The sequence below is a fragment of the Bos indicus genome, chromosome 9 (genome assembly GCF_029378745.1).
Source record: "Bos indicus isolate NIAB-ARS_2022 breed Sahiwal x Tharparkar chromosome 9, NIAB-ARS_B.indTharparkar_mat_pri_1.0, whole genome shotgun sequence".
Lineage (NCBI taxonomy): Eukaryota > Metazoa > Chordata > Mammalia > Artiodactyla > Bovidae > Bos > Bos indicus.
Window position 1 is genome coordinate 80,051,720 of NC_091768.1, and position 24,120 is coordinate 80,075,839.

At 37.9% G+C, this 24,120-nt stretch overlaps 1 protein-coding gene across 9 annotated transcripts in view; it reads left to right on the forward strand.

Annotated features, from left to right (window-relative positions):
* The window catches only part of ADGRG6 (adhesion G protein-coupled receptor G6), a 153,578-nt gene extending 131,959 nt beyond the window's left edge, over positions 1 to 21,619 (forward strand). For 7 of the 9 annotated variants that reach the window (XM_019967514.2, XM_070796264.1, XM_019967515.2 and 4 more), the window contains 3 exons: positions 11,520 to 11,621; positions 12,687 to 12,839; positions 18,513 to 21,619. In XM_019967514.2, coding sequence (XP_019823073.1) covers positions 11,520 to 11,621; positions 12,687 to 12,839; positions 18,513 to 18,691 — 434 coding nt within the window. In that variant the 3' untranslated portion in view covers positions 18,692 to 21,619. Of the gene's footprint in view, positions 1 to 11,519; positions 11,622 to 12,686; positions 12,840 to 15,963; positions 16,010 to 18,512 lie in introns of all 9 variants that reach the window. The other 2 variants (XM_019967516.2, XM_019967518.2) reach the window with 1 other exon arrangement.
* Positions 21,620 to 24,120: the final 2,501 nt, after the last annotated feature.

Here is a 24,120-nt window from a genome sequence, read left to right on the forward strand (position 1 = left end):
TCAAGAGAATTTGCACGTGTGCTAGTAACAAAACCCTTAGCATTGGTTTGGTCATTAAATTCTTACTTTTCTGCACTGATTAGGATAAGAAAGCTTCATGTTAATACAATATTGTAGTGATTTGAAGCCTGGAATTGCAAGAATTAGCAATGGCCAAAGATTAATAATGTAATGTAATATTCTGAAACCTAAAATTATGCCAAAGTGAAGTCACTCAGTAGTGTCCAACTCTTTGTGACTCCATGGACTGTCGCCTACCAGGCTCCTCAGGTGACAGTCCATGGAGTTTTCCAGGCAAGAGTACTGGAGTGGGTTGCCATTTCCTTCTCCAGGGGATCTTCCCGACCCAGGGATCAAACCTGGGTCTCCCACATTGCAGGCAGATGCTTTACCATCTGAGCCACAGGGAAGCCCAAAAAAGTAAATTTTAATTTTCTCAGATTTAGCTTATAGTTGAACATCTTAAAATCGGCAAGATCACAAGTCACTCTTGAGTGTTACAGAGGTGAGGTCTGGCAGGGAGGACAGAAGATGTGTTTGAGCAGTGATGTCAGGTCATATGTATCAGAGGAATAGCTTTTGCTAGCAGATTTCTTTTCACTTTTGTTTATGTCTTTAAAAATTCGGTTCAAAGATGTTAAAAATCTTCTTTATTTCTCAGGATTCTTAGAAATACATGTGTATATGTCTGTATGTACAAAGACATATACATGTATAATTATGTCAGTACTCACATTTGTGTAGCTTATGTATTAAAGCTTTATATGTGTATTTTTATTTTAGATGTTTTATTTTTATTTTCAATACTACCTTTATTTTTTATGAATTTTTAAAGATACATTTATAATTGCACAATTTAGTTGCAAAAAATCATGTTAGCTGCATATCATAAAATTATTATAATCTGTGCAGCTCTACCTAAAATTTTACCTACTTGAATAAGCAAATGAAGTCACTTGAATCCAGGCTGAAACCAGGTTTACTATTAACTGCTTTTCCACCATATATTGCTTTGTTCTGTTTCTCTTACTACTTCATTTAAGTTATATACCAAATATTTCATTGCATTTTTTATTCTAAGATGAATGGATAAATATACCTTCTCTTAACATGGCACAATTATGTTTCTAACTCTTTTTTCTATCTTTGCTGCTTTCCTAGGGTGAGAGTAGCAAAGCATTTTATTAGACATTTTAATTTATTCTAAAGAATACAACTTGAGAAAATCACATAGTATACAAAATTGTTATTCAAAAGAGAACAGATGTTTGACTAAAACACATCATAATTCACACGCCTGAGAACATTAGCCTGTATGTCAAGAAATATAATGCAGTTCATCCTAAAGAAGTAAAAGGCAATTCTCTGGTTTCTGAGAGCATCTTGGCCAGAGCCCTCTTGGGCATCTATAGTATATCCTTTGGTGATATTGATGTACTTGCAAGATTGAGTTATTGCTTTGAGATGCAGCCTGTGCACATTGCTGCTTATTATGCAAATGATAAATAGTGTCTCAGACTGTATATTTTTTCATTACTGTACAGAAGTATTCGACACTAAGTGAAAAAGCTGGCTTAAAACTCAACATTGAAAAAACAGATCCAGTTCCATCCAGTCCCATCACTTCATGGCAAATAGAAGGGGAAAGAGTGGAAATAGTGATAGATTTTCTTTTCTTGGGCTCCAAAATCACTGTAGATGGAGACTGCAGGCATGAAATTAAAAGATGCTTGCTCCTTGGAAGGAAAGCTATGACAAACCTAAATAGCGTATTAAAAAGCAAAGACATCATTTTGCTGACAAAGGTCTATATAGTCAAAGCTGTGGTTTTTCTAGTAGTCAGGAGTGGATGTGAGAGTTGGACTGTAAAGAAGGCTGAGCACCAGAGAATTGATGCTTTCTAATTGTGTGTGGAAGACTTTTAAGAGTCCCTTGGCTGCACAGGCATCAAACCAATCAATCCTAAAGGAAATCAGTTCTGAATATTCATTGAAAGGGCTGATGCTGAAGCTGAAGCTCCAGTCTTTGGCCACCTGTTGCAGAGTTGACTCATTGGAAAAGACCCTGATGCTGGGAAAGATTGAAGGCAGAAGGAGAAGAGGGTGGCAGAGTATGAGATGGTCAGATAGCATCACCAACTCAATGGACATGAATTTGAGCAAACTCTGCAAGACAGGGGTGCCTGGTGTGCTGTAGTCCACGGGGTCACAAACAGTCAAACATGACTTAGTGACTGAACAACAGCAACATTAGATTAGGCTTCTCCAGTACGTAGGGAAGTTTAACTCTCCTGACACATTTAACAGGATTTAAAATGTAGCCCCATACTGAGAGCTTAATCATCAGTTTTCCTTTTCCATGCATATGAAACAATATTGATTAATAGTCTCAGGCATAATCAGTCCATCTTCTGTATGTATACCGTGCACCATATGGTTCTGCAAATAAAAGCTACCATGGCAAATAGAAGGGTATCATCAGTCCACTCAGAGATCATGTTTGCCATTAGTTGGGTAAGATTAAAATACCCAGATCAACAGAAATAACTTATATTTGCATAATGCACTATGGTTTACAAAGCACTTTCACATAACATCTGTGATCTGATGTGTAATTCTTGCAGCAAACATGAAAAATAGGTACCCAAGAAAGAGGATATTCTCCCCATTTTATAGATGAAGAAACAGGCTTATAAGAGTTCATGACTTTCCCAAGATCAGTTTGAATCCTGCAGTGTAATATTTATAACATAGCATATGTGGGCATAGAAAAGCACATTAGGTGAGAAAGCCTATGAGTAAAAAAATAAAACAAATTACTGCCTTTTCAGTTTTTTATTTCAAAGTTTCTAGGAAGTGAATATGTCTATTTAAAGAAATTTAGTAAATGTACATCTAATGAAGTAGAAATTTACTCTTAACCTTTTCTAGCAAAAATCATTTATAGAAACATATTTATCATTTTAAAATAAAAATATATTTTAATCCTGTTGGCAAACTCAGAAAATTAAGTAAAATTATGGAGTAGGAACCTCCTGATAGTTAAGCTGGGCCATAATTACATGGACAACACACACGGCGGATTGGCGCCAAAGTAAAGAGATGTCCCACCTTTAAACCCGTTCACATCTGAAACGGCATCAGGTTGGCCAAGACATTACACGCTGCAGGGAAATAAATTACTCATCTTTTGGCAGAGCATATTGTGTGTAGAGAAGTAATTTTTTAAAGGGCACCTTGTCGAATGAAAGGAGGATTCAAGAGGTTCCCAAAGGGAGTCATAAACTCTAGAGATTCCCCAGTCCTGCAGCCAGCTGGCTGCATCTGTGTGACAACAGAACATATGAGCCGTTGTTGGACTCAGGCTTGATGGGACGCTGAGAAGTCATCTAGATCATTTTTGTCAAAGATCAGTTATCTAGGATGTGTGTCCTTTTTGACCCAGACATGTGGTTTGATTAATTCTTGATTGATTCCATCCCATATGCCTGAAGTCACCTATATCCATAATCTTCTTTTCACTGTGTTTCTGGATCTTTTCTATCCAGGTATGAAAAATCAACTTAGGTCGTTTATCAGAATATATTGATGACGAGCCTGCTGGAATTGCTAATGGACCTTAGTTGGTAAAGAAATGTTTAGGAAATGAGTACTTAAGGTGTTTGTTTGTTTTCCTTCACCAGACTCACTGAAAGTGAGTTTTTAGGCCAGTAAAAGAATGCAAAATGTGCTTTCCTAAATTTTACTGTATGGCATTTGTTTTCAAGGCCAAGGGAAACTATTCCTGGGCTTTTTTTTTTTTTTAACACTTTTGATAATCAGGCTAAAGATCTGAGAAGATCCCTTTAGCTACTTATTTTATAATGCCCCAGGAAGTCACCTATTTTTGCTAAAATCAACCAAAGAGGATGAATTCTATGTGGACACCCAATTTCTAGCCAAAATATTGAGGCTAAGGATATCTTTTTTCCCCCAAATAAGTAGTTAAATAGCACTTATAGAGACCAAGATTAAACATAAGCCCATATAATCTATATATAATGGTTATGAAGTCAACAATTTAGATAGGGGATTTTTTTTTTTTTTAAGACTTTCTACTTGAATGTGTTCTGAGGCAGGTGAAAGAACTAGACATCAAAACCCAAGTCTGCTACTTGATGAGACCTCTCCAAATGTTTCTCACTCCATGTTTAGACATGGAGAGCACCCCCTTGGATGTCCCTTTACTGTGTTTTTGGAGCAGCTTTGGCCCATGGTGTGGTTCTTCAGGAGGTCTTGACGAGGTGGAATTCATTGCATTTTCCTTCCTACCAGGACCCACATACTTACAACACCCTTACTCGAAAAAGCTATTTTTTCTTTCTTCTTTCTTTTTTATTTTTATTTATTTATTTATTTTGCTTGTTCTCTTTACAATTTTATTTTTTTTTAATTTTATTTTATTTTTAAACTTTACAATATTGTATTAGTTTTGCCAAATATCGAAATGAATCCGCCACAGGTATGAAAGTATGGTAGCACATTTACAAGAGACTTGGGGTGGCTCAACTGGTAAAGAATCCACCTGCAATGCAGGAGACCTGGGTTCGATCCCTGGGTTGGGAAGATTCCCCTGGAGAAGAGAAAGGCTACCCACTCCAGTATTCTGGCCTGGAGAATTCCATGGACTGTATAGTCCATGGGGTGGCAAAGAGTTGGATACGACTGAGCGAGTTTCACTTTCACTTTCTGGAAAATGCAGAACAAAGTTACATATAGTTCCACTATATATTACAACTGTTTTTTAAAGTAGATAAATTAAGATTTTTAGTTGGAGTTTCAGTATCAAACTCTCAAAAATTTATAGAATGAATATGCACAAAAGTAGAAGGATATAGTAGATCTGGAAAGCACTGTAGGCCAATTCAGCATAGTTAAGATAATTTATAGAATTTTCACACAACAGCAGGATACAAATTCTATTTAACTTCCCATAGACTATAAACCAGGAAACACTGGAACGTATCCAGGGACATAAACCAAGGTGTAAAAATTTCATACAGAGTCTGTTCTCTTATCACTGTGGGATTATGTTAGAAATCCATATCAAAACATATTTGAAAATAGCCCACATAATTTCAAGTGCAATGTGACATTTACCAAGAGATCTTTGACTTAGCCATTGAAAGGCTCAGTAAAGTTAAAAGACAAAAAACAAAACAAAACAGAGAGGGTGATTGCAGAGAAGAAAGCATTTAGATGAGAAATTACATCATCTATTCATGTGTTGGTCAAAATTATTTTTAAAAGTGAGCAGATACCTCTGGTTAGTCAAAAATGGAGGTGCAAGGAAGACAAGGATGAACAGGTATAGAACTGGTTAAGAATCTGTTCATTCAAAGAAAGTTTTACTTTTTATCTTGCTCTAACATAGTATCTGGGTTGTTATGGGTATGATAAAGAATCACGGCAGTTATCAAGCTGAAGAAACTATTGCAAAGGAACTGGCTTGGATTCATCAGAGTGGTGGTTTTCCAGGCTCGAATTCACCCCAAAAGGGTTGTCGTAAAACTAGCACAGCCTGTCAAGATGAAGCAGAGACTTTATAACTCTGAATTCTATCTTTTCAGTCGTGTTAGTGTCCAACGTTTATGGGCAGTGTTTCCTACTCCCTGATCAGTTAAATAAAGCTGAAAGGCACTGGGAGGAGTAAGAGTCAATTATTCCGATCCCCAGTTGCAGCTTAAAGCCCTTTCCAGAAAGTTAGAAGAGCATATTTTTCCAGGTGGTATGAAGAGCCTCTTTGAGGCATGTGGGTTGATATAAAGATTCTCAAAGGGAAAACATGTGATAGAAAGAACAGAGATGGAGATGAGAAGTCAAACAGATTCTTTTGGATGCCAAAGGAAAACTCTATAAAGTTTTGTGATTTTAAGTTCTGCTCCTGGCACCAAGATCCACAAGTAGATGGAAAAAAAAAAAAAAAACAAACCCTGAAGACTGAAGAGGGACCAGCCCTCTGTTTTCTCACTTTGGCCTCCAAGTGCCCTTGGCGCTCCTGCTACATTTCTGCTCCTCCCGCCTGCAGTGTTCAGAATTTCTTTCCATACCGCATGTGCATGCTTCCAGATGTGGCTACCTTCCACATTTCCCACGGCTGAACTCTAAGCGGGATATTTTGTCCTAAAATAATCTTGGGATAATATTTATTGCCAGACTGATTTAAATACATGTGAAAAGGGCTAGTTGCTACAAATAGTCAACTAACCTGTTATGAGAGTCCCATTCTGATTTAAAAATGGAACTCTGTCTCATGGCTGAAGAATCTGCATGGTACCTTGGAAATTTAAAATATATTTATCCCAAAGAATTCTGATTTCTCATGCCTGTTATCTGCTTTTGTCCCATAGCATCACAATTCATTGTGGGAAGCAGAGCATGTAAATGACTTCTATTACAAAGTCTTAGAGAAGTATAAGATTTTGAATGTAATTTATATACATGTCTCTTAAACTTAGCTTCCCAAGTGGTACTAGTGGTAGAGAACCCACCTGCCAGTGCAGGAGATGTGTATTTTCAGGTTTGCTTAAAAATAAGCAGTGTCATCTAATGCTGTATAATTATGATATAAAGTAGCACTGTACCATCTAAAAAATTATTAAGTCAGTTTTCTTAGCTTTAACCTCCTTCTGTATGACTGTGGTCAGCCTCAGAGCCTCAAAATAAGTCACATCTTAATATGGTAGTCATTCAGTCGTGTCCGACTCTTTGTGACCCCATGGACTGTAGCCCCCCAGGCTCCTCCATTCCTGGGGTTTTCCAGACAAGAATACTGGAGTGGGTTGCCATTTCCTTCTCCAGGGGATCTTCCCGACTCAGGGATAGAACCCAGGTCTCCAGCATTATAGGCAGACTCTTTACCATCTGAGCTACCAGGGAAGCCTTTAATATCAGGGAGGCAAATCCAGAACTGGGTCTTTCCCAGTGTCCTCAAAACACAGGGGCTTCCCTGGTGGCTCAGAGGTTAAAGTGTCTGCCTCCAGTGCGAGAGACCGGGTTCGATCCCTGGGTCGGGAAGATCCCCTGGAGAAGGAAATGGTAACCCACTCTAGTATTCTTGCCTGGAGAATCCCATGGACAGAGAAGCCTGGTAGGCTACAGTCCACGGGATCACAAAGAGTCGGACACAACTGAGTGACTTCACTATTCACTATTCAAAACACCAGATGTATGCTCTGAAGTTTTTTCTCCAATATATATGACATTTATAAAAACTTCTGAGTGTTAAGGGAAACATCATCTAGCAAATTTCATTTTCTGCCGTCTACTAAAAGTCATTTGCTCAGTGTGAATCCCAAGCATGAGTAAGGCCAGGATTAAAGCCTGAGAACCTAAGTCCTTATTTAGAGTTTGTAATCTTTTCCAGCTCTGATAAGTGATTTTGTTAAACAATTGTTTAAGAAACACACGGTTAGCTATATTCTCAGCTCTAGGACAAAAATACCTCCAACAACAAATTCTGCAAATCCTGCCCCAGTGCACAAAAATAGATCCAACCCAAGTCAAAGAGCTCCCTTTCCACCTCTGACTCCTTCACCTGTAACCTGTGCTGACCTAACTTCCATGCATTCTGCTCCCTGTACTAGGAAGCTGCCATCACCTCTTCAACACATGAAAGATTCTCAAAAGGAAAAACAATCTATATTGTGTACACCTGTATTACAAAGCATGAGTGCTAATTAAAGGGGTTTTCTGTGTTAGCAAGCAGGTTGGGGACTTGGGGGTTGTTGGTGTAGGAAGGCTTTAAAAGGCAATCAGATTTAGTCAGAGTGTGAAGATGAGGTCCAAACTGTTAGTCACTCAGTCATGCCTGACTCTTTGTGAGCCTATGGACTGCAGCCCACCAAGCTCCTCTGTCCATGGGATCTCCCGGGCAAGAATGCTGGAGTGGGTTGCTATTTCCTTCTCCAGGGGATCTTCCTGTCCCAGGGATCGAATCTGGGTTTCCTGCATTACACGCAGTTTCTTTACTGCCTGAGCTACCAGGGAAGCCCAATCAGATTCAATCAAAATGTAAAGATGAGGTCCAAACCCAGTGCCTCTTCTGTACTTCCTGGGAAGATAGCTCTACCTGCTAGGTCCTGATTCTGTGGAGTTTTGAATGTGGGGGAAAATCTTTCCCCTACTCTGAGACTTGTCGTGTCTGAGCTCCAGGCCAGGCCAGGCTGCAAGCGGGTTTCTTGTCTCCAGTTCTTCCTCCCCAGCCCAGCTTCTCTCCTTGTCAATAGCACAGGGACCCTCAGGAAGGGTGTGTGTGTGTGCGTGTGTGTGTTTATTTTCTGAAAGACTGAAGTTTGATTCATATTTAGTAGAGCTTTCTTTTAAAATTAGAACTTCCCCATCCTATCTGATATCATCTTAGACAAGTAATTGTGTCACTAGCATATATTTTCATCACTGATTGTTTTATTACTAATAAAATATCATTAATAAATAACATAATAATGTTTTACTTATATAAGTATGTATAAAATGATATGGTAACAATAATAAGGGCTTCCCTAGTAGCTCAGCTGGTAAAGAATCTTCCTGCAATGCAGAAAACCCTGGTTCAATTCCTGGGTCAGGAAGCTACACTGGAGAAGGGATAGGCTACCCATTCCAATATTCTCAGGCTTCCCTTGTGGCTCAGCTGGTAAAGAATCCACCTGCAATGCGGGAGACCTGGGTTCAATAGAAATTGGTGGAACACCTCCTAAGTAAGTGTCTACCACTCAGTGATAACCAAACAAGCCAAACCCGGAGGAGGAGAATCAGCCATGGTCATCTCACTGCATTCAGGGTCTAACCTGCAGAAATCCAGCACATTCCCTTCTGTAATCGTTCTTAATAATGTAATTTATTCTGGAGTAAAACTGTGACCACTTTCAGTTAAGATATTGAAAAATAGAACGTAAAAGCACAGCCTTAGATCTCATTTGAAAATTTATCTGTACGTGTAAAATAAGAGTACTTTAAATACTCGCCCCACTTTTCCAGTTACACAGGCTACAGTGTAATTTACAGTTTTCTTGATGAATACTCCATACTCAAAAAGAATGGATAGGCCTTAATGTCCATTAAAGGTACTTTAGTCATTTTCACTTTTATGGTGTTCCATGCTAGACCCTGTGCTCCATGAAAACAATGATCATCCCCTTGGAATTTCCTGCTCCTAAAACAAAGTGCCTCCTGCTTAGCAGTGCTTAGTTGTCACTGAGTAGATTATTCTGTTGGAAACCCCTTAACTTCCTACCCAAAGTTTTCTTCAGGTTCAGTTTAAGCCCTTGCACTCTCTAGAATACCCTCACTTATGTAGATAATCTGCTTAATATGGTATATTATTAAGGCATTACTTGGCAACTAATTTGCATACCTTTCAGAAACTTTTGCCTTAAATATATTTTCACTGTATTCCTGTCACTCCTTAACTTGTGTTCTGCTAACTCCTGTTTTTAAGCCCCTACACCCAAACACATTTAAGACATTCAGATGTACATGTGTGTATTAAATTATCTCATGTAAAATAGATGAGTGATTAATCTTGGTTATATTTATTCATTCAACAAAACATTTATGGAGGTCCTGCTTAGTTCCTGGCATTATTTTGGGAATGGCTAGTACAGCATTAGATAGACAAGCATCCCTGTGTTCTTGAAGCTTATTATTTACTAGCAAGGGATAATCAAGCAAAGAGATAAATGAATACATAAGGAATACAAGAATATCAGGTACTGATCAGTGCCATAGCAAGAATAGGTGTGTGCAAGGATGTGTGAGCAGAGGCTAAGACATAAAAAATAAAGAGAAACAGTTGATGATGACCTCTTTGAGGGGTTTTATCTGAGACCTGAATGGCAGGTTAAGATCCTGTTATGGAAAGGTTTGAAGGAAGAACTATCGAATTATTGAGCTGAAATGAGTTTAATATATTTGTTTGAGGGCAATGATGAAGAGCACTTCTGTTTTGAACATCAGGGATGGTGGCTCAGTGATAAAGAATCCACTTGCAATGCAGGAGATGTGGGTTCGATCCCTGGGTCAGGAAGATTCCCTGGAGAAGGATATGGTAACCCATTCTGGTATTCCTGCCTGGGAAGTCCTGTGGACAGAGGAGTTTGGAGGACTACAGTCCATGGGGTCTCAGAGTCGGACATGACTTAGTGACTAAACCACCCCCTCCACAGGAGAAAATGGTATCAAGACTGTATTTCAAGGGGCTTCCCTAGCAGTCCAGTGGATAAGACCACCTTCCAATGCAGGGAGTATGTGTTCTATCCTTGGTCGGGGAGCTAAAACCCCACATGCCTCTCAGCCATAAAACCAAATCATGGAACAGGAGCAATGTTATAACAAAATTCAATAAAGATTTAAAAAAAGTGGTTTACGTGGAAAAAAAAATCTTTAAAAAAGAGAGGATGTATTTCAAGAATGAGAGAGTGATCAGTTGTTTTGAATACTGTTGAGAGGCCTAGTAAAATGGGAAAGAAAACTGAATTAACAGTAGGGGAGTTCCTGTGATCTACAGGAGCAGTTTTAGTGGTCTCAGAGATGTGGACAGTCTCAGAGATGTGGACAGTGGTCTCAGAGATGTGGACAGTGGCCTCAGAGATGTGGATAGTCGCCTCTTTAGAGCAGGTTGAGAAGAAAAGAAATGAGAAAAAACAGGGACAGCAAAAGTTAGTCATTGGATGTTTTGTTGAGAAAGGGAATGAAGAAGTAGAAGCTGGAAGAAGATTGGGGGTCAAAGGAGAAATTCTTTGATTATTTAAAAGAGAGTTACTAGGATATGCTTGTGAGTAATGGGAATAACCAAGTTTGGAGGAAGAGAGGTAGAAATTGAGGCAGCCAAGAGAAGGTAAAAATGCAAAAGCAAATTTTAAAAGAGGCTGGCTCCCAAAGCACGAGTGATACAGCTTTTGATCGATGCAGGCGAACTGTAAGTATATGAAGAGCACTTGACAATACAGAAATGCTTCCGCATTAAAATGTTGAGAAACTAAAGCAGGTCAGGTGGAGCTGCATGAAATTGCTGATTTGGGGCCATTTTTGACTTGTAAAAATACCACTTTTCTATGGCCCAGACTTACAATAATATGCTTACATAAAATAGCTCAGAATACACAAATTGAAATAGATGATGAGCTCATGGATATTTTCTCTATGTTTTCACATAATTTTAAAACAAATATAAGGGAAACATTAAGTGTCTCTTAAAGTGAATATTGCCTATTTCAGATTAGTCTTTAGGTTACGTCACAACAAATACTGATTAAAACAAGGACAGAATTAGATTCATGTAATTGTTCTAGTTTTATCTGAGCCTCTGTGTTCTATTCTAAAGGATTAAAACATCAGCTGCATACTTAAAGATTCCTTCCATCTTTGTTTCTTAGTGATTTGGGTGTAAAAAAAAAATAAATTGAATCCATGTGTTTTGTAAGATTTGTCTTTAGCGATGTGTCATTTTGCCTAATTGTTTTATATTTTCTTTTGTCCCAGGCTTATTTATATTTATCTTCCACTGTGCTATGAAGGAGAATGTTCAGAAACAGTGGAGACGGCATCTCTGCTGTGGTAGATTTCGGTTGGCAGACAACTCAGGTAAAGGGGCATGTTGGTGATCGAGCTTTTTACATTAAGAGTGTGGTCAGAAGTGTTTGTGATTTGGGCTTCCCAGGTGGCTCAGTAGTAAAGAATCTGCATGCCAATGCAGGAGACTCAGGTTCTATACCTGGATCAGGAAGAGCCCCTGAAATGGCAACCCACTCCAGGATTCTTGCCTAGAAAACTCCATGGACAGAGGAACCTGGCGGGCTACAGTCCATGGGATCACAAAGAATAAGATACACCTAAGCAAATGTGAGTACACACACATTTGCATTGTCAGAGCAACCCAGTCCCAGTGGTAGCAAGGTGTAAAGGTGGAGTGTGTAAAGATGCTTGGTCAGAGTCTTAGATTATTAAGACTGCATGGGACCGGAGGACTTGGACCTGACTGTTCTATTTTGCAAAGAAGCATGAGTTCCAGATAGGTTAAGTGAGTTGCTCAAGTTTTTATGTCTAATTTAACAACTCGGTTATCCACTGTACCCTATGTACCTTTCCATATTTTTGAAGTCTTCATTTACATTATTAGACAAAAGAGATTTTTCTCAATATAAAAAAATCCCTGAAGAAAAATATTACTCTTTAAAAAAACCCCTCCAGTGGTTACTTCTCAACCTTAAGATATTAAGTAGAATTTTAAACATAAGGTCAAAGTAAGAAACTTTTCTGTTTCTTCGAGTTGTTACTGTTGACATGTCAATCTCTTGTATGATTCACTGCCAGTGTGTCAGAACATCCAATGCTATGAATCAGTTTCTTAAATAATGTGGTGATGATTTTTCAAGGCAAAGTGTGTGCATGCGTGCTAAGTCAGTTTTGTCCAACTCTGCAACCCCATGGGCTGCAGCCCACCAGGCTCCTCTGTCCATGGGATTCTCCAGGCAAGAATACTGGAGTGGGTTGCCATGCCCTCCTCCAGGGGATCTGCCCAACTCAGAGTTCAAACCTGCATCTCCTGCCTTGCAGGCAGATTCTTTACTGCTGAGCCACCAGGGAAGCCCTCGAGGCAGACTATATCCCTTCTAAAGCAGACTCATGGAGAGATGTCATTTTTTTCAGATTGGAGTAAGACAGCTACCAATATCATCAAGAAAAGTTCTGATAATCTAGGAAAATCTTTGTCCTCCAGCTCCATTGGTTCTAACTCAACCTACCTTACATCCAAGTCTAAATCCAGCTCTACCACTTACTTCAAAAGGAACAGCCACACCGGTGAGTCATTCTGGCCAGAAAAGTGCTAGTAAAGATGTTCTCTGGGACACTTCCCATCATGTTTTCGTGGTGAGAACTGTCATGTCGTAAATATTCATAGATCACAGTGCCCATTAGGGTGCTTATTTTAGACTTAGGAAAATCAAAATTTATTTGCACCTTCAGCACCTTTGTGAATATTTTGTCCTGTTTTTAAAATTTTACAACCAAAATTGAACCTACATTGTCAGAGTGTCATTAACTCAATTATTTTTGTAACTTCATTTGCTTTAAAATTTAATTTTCCTGAAAAAGTATGGTATCTTGTTTTTAAAAGTTATATCTTTATTTAAAAAATACAGAAATTGATTTGCAGATTATTTCAGCATAGTATGACAGTTACCTGGCAAGTTGGAATGAAAACAGGAAGAGACACCATCCAGCTTGTATGTGAAAGACTTAAGTCCTTTGAAATACACACAAATATAAAATCATAATAGTGTACGCCTAAAACTAATACTGATATATGTCAATTATACCTCAATCAAAAAAGATACTTAAGTTCCTAACCATTGGAAGTGTTATTGGTGATTGCTCTCTATATTACTGATTAAATATGAAAGAGGGAACATTATGTTTGGAAAGTGATACAGATGATGAGAAACATTGTATCTTTATTCATCTACCAAATCTTCATGATATTTACAATGATTGCACTTTCTGACATTAAGCCTGTGTGTGAAAAATTCTGAAGACTGTGAAAACACAGGCTAACTTCAGATATACAGATAACTTGACTTCAGACCACTATAATATATTGAATATTGCAATAAAGAGAGTCACACAAATTTTTTGGTTTCTCAGTACTTATATGCACCATATAAAAATATATGCTTATATGTTTACTCTGTACTGCAGTCTATTGTGTGTAATACAATCATGTCAAAAAATGTACATACCTTAATTTAAAAAGGTACTTTATTGCTAAAAACTGTGCTTGACTGTCAGCAGACAACACAAATCTTCGATTTATAAAAACTGCAATGTCTGTGAAGAGCTTCAAAGTGAAGTGAAATAAAATGACATATGCCTGCAAGGACCATTTTGCAGTCCTTGATAGCCAGTGAACAATGTGAAAAGGTATACTCCTTTAATAATTTCAGTTGAAAATAGCAGAAATGCTACTTTTAAATACTAATTAAACCTTGGTCAAACAGCTCTCAACACTCAGTATCCAGCACTTTCTAAATGAAAGATGCTTATAAAAGGTAATGGAAATGACTTTTAAGTTTTGTATTTGTTTAGCTAGTAAATGTAGGCAGAAGAAAATGGCACCAAAAACATTCATATTTGGCAAGAGTGATTTGCGTGATGTGTGTATAAATGTTCACATTATAACACTTGCATTTCAAATGACCCTTATGTACATTTGAATCTTTCCACATGTCCCTGCTTGTACCACTCTGGTGCCCACTGCCTGGTATTCAAGATAGCACTGCGGAAAAAAGTTTGAATGTTTAGAGAGTTTTTTAATTCCAAAATTAGTCAAAGAAAGATCTGAAGGGCTTCCCTGGTGGCTCAGCAGTAAAGAATCTGCCTGCCACTGCAGGAGACATGGGTTCGATCCCTGGTCTGGGAAGATCCCACATGCCCAGGAGCAACTAAACCCGTGTGCCACAACTATTGAGCCTGTGCTGTAGAGCCCAGGAACTGCAACTGCTGAGCCCTTGTGCCTCAACTACTGAAGCCTGGGCGCCCTGGAGCGCTCAGCAACCAGAGAAGCCCCTGCGATGGGAAGCCCACGCACGACTGGAGAGTAGCCCCTGTTCGCCACAACTGGAGAAAAGCCCACCCAACAGTGAAGATGCAGTACAGCCAATAAATAAATACAATTATTTTTAAAGAATATCTGAAAACTTGGAGCAGCTTAGGACAGCAGTTCTTAAAGTTTCTTGGAGTTAGGGATACTTTGGGGAATTAAATAGAAGCTATTCCAGAATGGGGTGCAGTCTTTGAGTCCTGCACACAAGCTGCTGCTGCTGCTGCTAAGTTGCTACAGTCGTGTCCGACTCTGTATGACCCCATGGACTGCAGCCTACCAGGCTCCTCCGTCCATGGAATTTTCTAGGCAAGAGTACTAGAGTCCTGCACACAAGCAGTTTTCCTTAAAATTAAGAGGTCTTTGCATTCTTGCTTGAAACACCTGTGTAAGAAACACGATGACAGATATATAATATGAGATAGATTAGTCTACCTAATTGGTAGTTCCCTGGCATAAAATATTGTTTACAGTTAACCCTTGAACAAAACGGTTTGAACTGGGCAGGTCCACTTATACGTAGGTTTTTTTTTAGTACTAACTACAACAAACAGTATTACATGATCCCCAGTTGACTGAATACGTGGATACAGAACTGTGGACACTGAGGAAGCTCAGACACAGAGAGTCAACTGTAAATTGTACTCAGATTTTCAGTTGTTCGGGAAGTAGTGCCCGCTACTCCCAACTATTATGCCAGGCTCTATTGTACTTATAATGAGTGAATTTTATACTTTATTTGATCAGCCTTAAGATTAGATACTCATTTTGTCTCCCCTTTAAAATCCAAATACTTAATGCATTATAAGTTAGTTGTGAATGCATAGGAATTAGCCCAATTGAATTATTTTCCTCTTAATATAACTGAGAATAGCTAGCCTGAAAAACCACTATTAAAATGGTAAACAAGATAACAGGTAGATATTTTGGAACAGAGGGCATTTTGAAATTATAAAATATTTGGTAATAGCATCATGGGGAAAACTGCCTAGAAGATAAAAGGGACTGTAGAAATGGGGATACCAAAGAAAAGCTTTACTGTTTCAAAAGCTTGGATATTTATTTTTGAAGACTTCACTAATGTTAATCATTTCTATTCAAACATTTGGGGTTAAACAGGTTCTTGTTAACTAGTATAAGGATATAGTCAATGGTATGACATGACTTTCATGGTATAATCATTCCAGTCAGTTGACATATGAAGAGTCTTCTGCAGCCTAGCCAGTTCTCAGTGGGACTGCTGGTATACCTAGGTCACTTGGGGTATGTAGAAAGTCGCTGCATATCATCATGGATATCTAGATGGTTTATTTCTTGGAATTGTAGATAATGTCTTCTAAGATCATTCCTTCAACAAAAGTGGATCATTCAGGTAAACTTTTATTACTTTTTTGAATGCATGAATTTTTTTGCAAGGTAATAGAATATTTGCATGGATTAAACTAAGACTCTTGCTGCACCAGCAAAATGGCTTCTTCTTTACAATACTTCTCAGCTAGCCCAAGGACAGTCCTGCATTGAGCTGGAATTTCTGAACTGTCAAATGGTCGTGTGCTGGGCTGGCTCTTCTCTGCATGTGGGTATCTGCAAGCTGCTCCTTCTAGGAAATGTACCATGCTCTGGAGTTAGTGGGTCATATAACAGGAAAAAAAAAAAAAAAGCAGTACTTGAGAGGTTCATTGTAGAATGGAGTACAATTCTTTACCTTTTCACTGCTCTTATGAATTATTGGATATGTCATGGTACATTCACAGAAGTCATAAAAGAGAAATTGTCGATTCCAAGCCTGCTTTTTGAGGACTTTTGTCTGCTTGAAATTTCAGCATCAGTTAAATAATAGTTCATTTCCCTAGCCCCTGGTTTTCAGACTTATAGCAATAATCAAAAATCTATATTATCCACAATATAATAACTATAACTGGGAATTGCAGAAACTGGGAATAGCATATATGTAGAAACACAGACCTAGCTCAGAATTTTACTTTATTAGACTGTGAAGATCCAGAAAATTGGGTCACATATTTGGAATGGAGCTGGTCAACATCTTTAAAAACTGTGTGCCTCTGGAAGTTGTCAATGAAATAGAATGAATGTATCTATGAAGGTTTTTTTGAGGATGTGTAGTTTTCTAAAAACATCAAGTACAAATTGTTCATTATTGAGATTTAAACAAACAGAAAAATTCCCAACAGAAAACCAATGGCTAGTGAATGTGTGAATGGAAGGAAAGCATAGAATCAATCAGCTTGCTGAGAGCTGAATGGGGAGGGACCCTTAGATAATGACCCCTGAGCCTTTTTCTCACCCATCCTGGGTCATCCCACCATGCTTCAGTCTGCTCACTCTTCCCGTAGACCATCTGTTCTCTCTTGCTTCCTCAGTGAGATGGACAAACCATTTTTTATTTTAGCTTTCATTGTATTTAGTGTCTGCTCCAACACCAAGACCACAGTTGAACAATTTGAGTCATTTCCAAAAACAAGATACAATAGCAATGGCTTTTGCCAATTATGGATGGATTTTTAACGTTAAGTCACATACTGGGTCCAGCATACTCAAAACATAAAACATGTGGAGTGAACATTCCATTTTGAGCCATGATTTCTAGACACAGTTTTTCATGATAGAATTTTTTCCTCTTCCACAGTGAATAGAGATGATACAACTGCAGGAGATGGAGTACTTTATAGAAGGTCATATTTGCTCTTTCACTGATGTAGAATCTCTGTAGTTGATTTTAAGATAGAATTTTGTTCCAAAATGTGTTGGGAGAGGGAGGAAGACAGATATTTACAAGATACTCACAGGGTACATGAAGATAGTCATGTGTATTTATAGATAATAGTGTTTAACAGAGTTAACACTTGCCTGGAGAATTCCATGGACAGAGGAGGGTGGCCGGCTACTGTCCTTGGGGTCGCAAGGAGTCAGACATGACTGAGCAACTAACACATACACACACACGACAGAGTTTCAAGGCATTGGCTGAGCCAATTTTAGAAAGCTATGGATCTAGGAAAATAATGTTTAATATGTGATACCGAGAAATTTAGGACAGAAATGTATTTAGCAATCCTTTATTACTGTTAGTTGCTATGATTTTATTGCTGCCAGCAACAACATTATTCTGAGACTGTAGCATAGTTAATGAAAACATATACTTAAAATATTTCTGATAAAGATAATTTTGGATTCTAGAATTTAAAAATAATTCATAAAAGATGCCCTTTTTTCTATATTGCATTCATTTCACAAGTTTTTTCCATGAGAAAATGTGTTCAAAATAGCTTTTATGTTTTTTATTCACTTTTCTTTTCCAAAATTCTTTAAATTACATTTCATTAACAATTTTATTATGAAATGTCAAACACATATAAAAAGTAGAGAGGATAATATAATAAATCCCCCTGAATCTATCAACTCATAGCCACCTACACATTTCCCCCTTTCTGTATTACTGTAAAAACATATCATAGACATCTAATTGTTTCTTCCACAGATATTTCAGCACGTTTTAATTCATTGTTATATAATCTGTCACTACTTGGTGCAAGCCATTTGCCATATATATTTTTTCCTCAATTTTCTGATGACTCTATTCACTGGCTCTTTGAAAAATACCACTTAGAAGAACATTTCTTAAACCCCCACGAATTACTGGAAGGCATATTAACATTCATTCATATGCACGAATGCACCTTGAAGATGAAAAACATGAAAATTTAGTGCTGCCTGCTATCGAAACTAAGAAAGAATCAGAGCTCTATTTCCTTTGTGATCTTCTTTAATGTGCAAAATAGAGTGTCCAAAACGATGGCCCTCAGGCATGTCACCAGCTCATCTTGCAGCCTAATTTCTTGTATCGTTTCTTTCAGACAATGCTTCCATGGACAAGTCCTCATCAAAACTGACTCATGCTGATGGAGAACAAACATCGATCATTCCTGTCCATCAGGTCATTGATAAGGTCAAGGGTTATTGCAATGCTCATTCAGATAATTTCTATAAAAATATTATCATGTCAGACACTTTCAGCCACAGCACAAAGTTTTGATATCTTTAATATAAGAAAGAGGAATCAGTCTGCACAAACATGAAGATGTGCAAGCATCAGACTCTTAACTAGCAGATGTAAACGTGGTCTTACCTAGGTAACTGCATATATATGACCAGTGTGTTTTGTGAAGAAGGCATTTGTGAAATTCACTATCTGTCTTTTCAGTGTGTTTCTTCCATGGGGGAGTTTCCACCATCACTAAAACGTCACTACTGAGAGCAGCATGATTCAGTACCCACAGGGGATAGGGTTTTTTAAATATATAATTGAATTGACCAATCAGAACTTGGGCTGGGAGGTGAAATATTAAGGTTAGAGGACAAGGGACAGGCCAGGCTATGGAAAAGTTTAGTTTAGAGTTTATTCACACTCCACCTAATAATTAGGTTTGGATATGGCCATTTGCTCCATCATCTTTCTCAACAAGCAAAAGCATACTAATAGGGACTTCCCTGGTGGATCCACTGGTGAGGACTTTGCCTTCCAACATGGGGGGTGAGGGTGGGGTGTGGATTCGAGCCCTAGTCAGGGAGCTAAGATTCCCCATGCCTCACAGTCAAAACATAAAACAGAAACAATATTGAAACAAATTCAATAAAGACTTTTAAGAGTCCACATCCAAAAAATCTTTAAAAAAGCATACTAATATTTAAAACTATTTTGGATGCCTACAAGTCCCATCTCTGCTAGTTTCCCTGAATACAGTAGCATTTCCTCTTTTAACTACAGAGACAAAAGAATGATGTCTGACAAAGTTCAGAAAGGTGGATCTTCCATTATCGCAAATGTTTAACCATGAAGAGCACTATGTGCCTAAGAAAGAAAGAATTTCACAAATTTTGACCTGGTTAATACGAACTCATGCTGTTGCATTTATCCTATTCAAGACACGACTTAAACATCATTGTTAATTATAATTTAATCCTATACTTTCGAATCAAATTTAGTGTTGGGGTTTCATTACAGTGGACCTCACAGCAGTTGAAGAATGAACTTCTTACACCTCTATTTTTGATCCTCTACTGTATATTGAGCCATGGGTTCATGGGAGGAATGGAATTTCCATTAGGCATGCTGTGTACAACAGTCTTGCCCTTTTGGGAAAAACAACTATTGAGACTCTATGGTCTTGTCATAGCTCCAGAGACTTTTAAGATATTTCCATTTGCACAAATGAAAAGCCTCTTACTTCCTCTTTCAAGAGTTTTGTTCCAAAGAATATAAACTGAGACTTAGGTGGGTGACTTATCATAATCAAAATAATATATAAACATGTGGGTCTACACTTACCAGTCTGAAAACTATTTGTATATAGGTCCTCTGATTATGAGAGCCAGAGGAGATCTGGCAAGATAGATGGGGTGTTATTTATGGATTAGATTTCTGCATATAAGCCATGCATAATATTAAGCAGCTTTTAGCCTAACTTTCAGACTATCCTGAGTAATGTGCTTGCTAGTGAATGTATAGGAGACTACATTTTAATTGTTCTTAAATGATGGATGAGTGTCCAGTTTCTTAGAAATTGGTCTCAATATGTGCTGTACCTTTACATTTGCTCTGAGTTATCTGAGATGTTTCAGGTTCTGGAAGCAGCCTAAGTGAGAAGATGAGACATTCTGGCAGAACGAAACTGCTTAAAGGCAGAAGCCAGACTGAGCACCTGGGGACCTTTCCCTCTGTGCCGGAAGCAGGTAGCCCTTAGTTGGAGACATAGGAAAGCTCTCAGACTGCACAGCAACCAAGGGACGTCTCACCTTCCGCTCATCCTCAGTCATGAAGGTTTTTGGCAAACCCAAACAGGTGATGATGTGGTAATAAGTTTTCATACCATTCCATTTTGTAGCATCCTGGAACCCTGTTCTGGGAGATAAAAGCATGGCTCAGCCTGGCCTTCCCAGGAGAAGGGTACAGACAGAAGGGAAAGATAGTAAATCTGAGGTTACTAAGATTCCCTACAGCAGAGTCACATTGTTTTCCATAGGCATGTATGTTAACAGGCTGCTATTTGGGCAGAGGTTACATCTAGATGAAAGTTAACTCGTCACTGAATCTTCATATACTCTCCTCCAAGCCTTAGAGATGATAGAATTTAATTAGCTTTCAACTGTGAGATTTCTACCCAAAGTGCTTATGTAGTTATAAGTAATTAAAGTGAGAACTTTAAAAATATCTTTGATTTCTACTCATATTCATGCAGATCTTGGAAAAATGTTTTTTTCATATTTGACAACAGTATCAGCTCCACTTTTGAAATTTCCAGTAATCGGGTAAGGATTAAAAAAAAAAAAAATGGAGAAACAGCTGAATAGAAACATTTGCAAGTGGACTTGAGTTCTGCACATGTAGTTCTCACCTTCATTTAGCCCCCTCAGAACAGAACTTCAGGAATTTAGCTCTGGAGCCAAAATTATTTTAGCCTAACTTTGAGAATAATATCAACTTAAGACTCTCTGGGGTTGGAAGAGAGTTGAAAAAGAGTTTCAGTTTTTGTTGTTTTTTAATTTTCCTCATTTTCCTTTTTGTAAACTGCATTATGTTAGAGTCAGTCTAGGATCCCGATATGTTTTCTATTGTTGTCACCATGACGTGCATTGTAAAGCTTTGTTTGTTTAATGTTGGCATAGACTCTTTTGTACATATTTATTTATTTGTGTTTATAAATGTGAGCTTGTTTTATATCTTACCTTTATATTGCCTGGCTTTGTTATTTTAATTAACTTTCTATCAGAGAGACTGTATATATTTTTTTCTAAATACTTTGTGAAAGAGTTTTCTGTAGCAGTATCTCTGAATTTGATGAATAAAAAATGACTGTGAGTGCAGATTAGAATAAGCAGTAAAGAAGCTACTATAGCTGATTTGCCGTTTTACTTAAATGGAAAATGTTTTTCAAATAAATGCCTATGTTGTTTGTGATCCAAATTATTGAATTCCTTTATGAGTGACTGTTTTTATTTCTGCCTCTTAAATAGGAAAAGATTATTTGACAACTGGAAAATAACCTGCCACCAATTAAGCTAGTGACATGGGGTGACTATGCCAAAACACTGAGAATGAATATTTTAGAAAGATCTAGTTCACTGGGGATTAATGCATTTTGAAGTTCTTAGATTTTCTTGAGATGACTGATGCAAAGCCAAGCTCTGTGGCAAATTAAAAGTAATGTAGGTTTCCTTTTTGGGAAGTCTTCAGCCTTCTGAAAAGGGAACCAAATCAATAATATGACATAGAAGTTTGGTCTTAGGATTTTTTTTTTTTTCACATTTATAGTCACTGTTTTCTTTGTGGGAGGTTTAGAAAATGACAGAATTTAGCCAACTTGACTTGAATGATGAGAGCAGGACCTCCTCACTTCCTTTGCTGTGATTATTTAGGATAACTCTCTTCTGCAGAGAGCCAAGGCCCAATTTGGCTCACGGCCCTACTTAGTGCTAAGTTGTGAGGCGTGTTGGCTGGTCACTGCTAACTCAGGTCTTCTGAGCCAACTTCATAACTCCTGGCCAAGCCATGTTAAGAAAACAGGCAAGCAGTTGGTGAAGCTTCATCTCCAGTCACATATAGCAGGTTGAAGCTAGAGGAGCAGCAGTGGGAAGTAGGTGGGAAACACTTATTGATTTTCAGACCAATCTGTGTTTGTAGTGTTTTGAAATCTGAAGGAACTGGGCTTTGCAAACATAGTGTTTTGGAAGAATGCCTGTGTTTCCAGTTGAGTAACATTCTATTTTTCTCGTATAAAAGTACTGTCTCTCTCTCCCTCTTTCTGTCCCCCTCCCTCCCTTTTCTGCTTCCCCCAATTTTCCTCATATTCTCACTTTTTCCCCTCTTTCTTTCTTCCTTCCCTCCCTCTTCATATCAAGGAATAATACTTAACTGTTCTCTTTTTCTGCTTCCCTAGTGAAAAATAAGAATAAACATGAAGATGCAAGGGTGGGATGAGAATTACAGGGAGAAGGTTAGCCCTGGCAAAGAGAAGAGGCATACGGGGACTTCTCTGGTGATCCAGTGTTTAAGACTCTGTGCTTCCAACACAGCGGGTGCAGGTTCAATCCCTGGTCGGGGAACCAAGATTGTGTATGCTGTGCTAAGACCCCACATGCCTGTGTGGCCAAAAAAAAAAAGAAAGAAAGAAGAAGAAGAGGCATAGCTTTCTTCTGAGGTTGAACTACTGGTTATTAGATGAGACAAGGAAGTATAAAGGGACCGATAGGGAGTCAGTGTTGGATTTCCTGATTTTTATTAATTAAAATAATTAGAAGCTCTTTCATCTGCTGGGTGTTCTAAGGACAATAATATTAGGATGGGGATCTGAGTAAAATTAAAATGTGAAACAGCCTTACAGGAATGCAAGTCCCTGGCTAAATTAAATTAAATAAGCTAATACTTGGTGTTTGCCCTCAGAGTAGCTTTCACAAGTACATTCCTTAAATCATTGTATCAAAATAGGTTTATTTGGTGTGTTTTGAAAAACTAGTTTATTTCAAGCTCACAACCAAATATTTAATATTCTAAAGTCTCAAATCTTTATTGATTTATCTCAAACATTTTTGAATAATTGGATGACAAATAATTGGAGACATACCCCAAAATCTTTTTTCATCATTTAGGTTATATCTTCTGTTGGCTTATTTTCATCATGAATTGCTTTAAAAGATGTTTATAAATTCAGGTTGTCAATGAGAGTAAGATACTTGATATTCACATTAAATATAATTTAATAGAGATACATAGATCAAACGGTGTGAGAAAATAACAAAGTAATAGCAAAATAAAGATTTTTAAATACCCTAGGGGCAAAAGAAAGATCTCTAGAGCACTATTGTATTTTCCTGCTTCATCTCCTACAGTTCAGCCAGTCAGTGGAGGATTTTAAGTGACTGGTACATCGTGCTCAATCATTTTAGTCATGTCCAACTCTGCGACCCTGCTCACTGGCCTGAGCTGACAGACCGGACACATTTGAAACTATTGTAACTTAAAAAAGAATCAGTTTATCCTGAAGATCTGCGTGTAATCATTACTGGCAAATTAGAGTGATACATTGTCTCCGGTAACACTGTTAACGGCAACAGTAAGTGCCTACAATGTCTAAAGCACTTAAACCTGACACAGTATACTGTCTTTATGGTTTTAAAATTTTTCTAGGTGTACAGCTCTTCTACTGCATGACGTTAATATTAAGGTCTGATGCACTGGGTTATGTTTATTCTCATCATTTTCACAGACAATAACATACTGCTGGCTATATAACAGGTGCTTGGTTCATGTTTATTGAATGTATATGGTGTTTACCAGGTCCATTTGCATTTCATGTTTTGGAAAAGTAGATCTCAGAGTACCTTGAATGTGGGTGAGTTTATAAGAATACAGACTAGAAATACAAAGTAAAAGGGAAAATATAGTAGTATCACACTATTCAAGACACT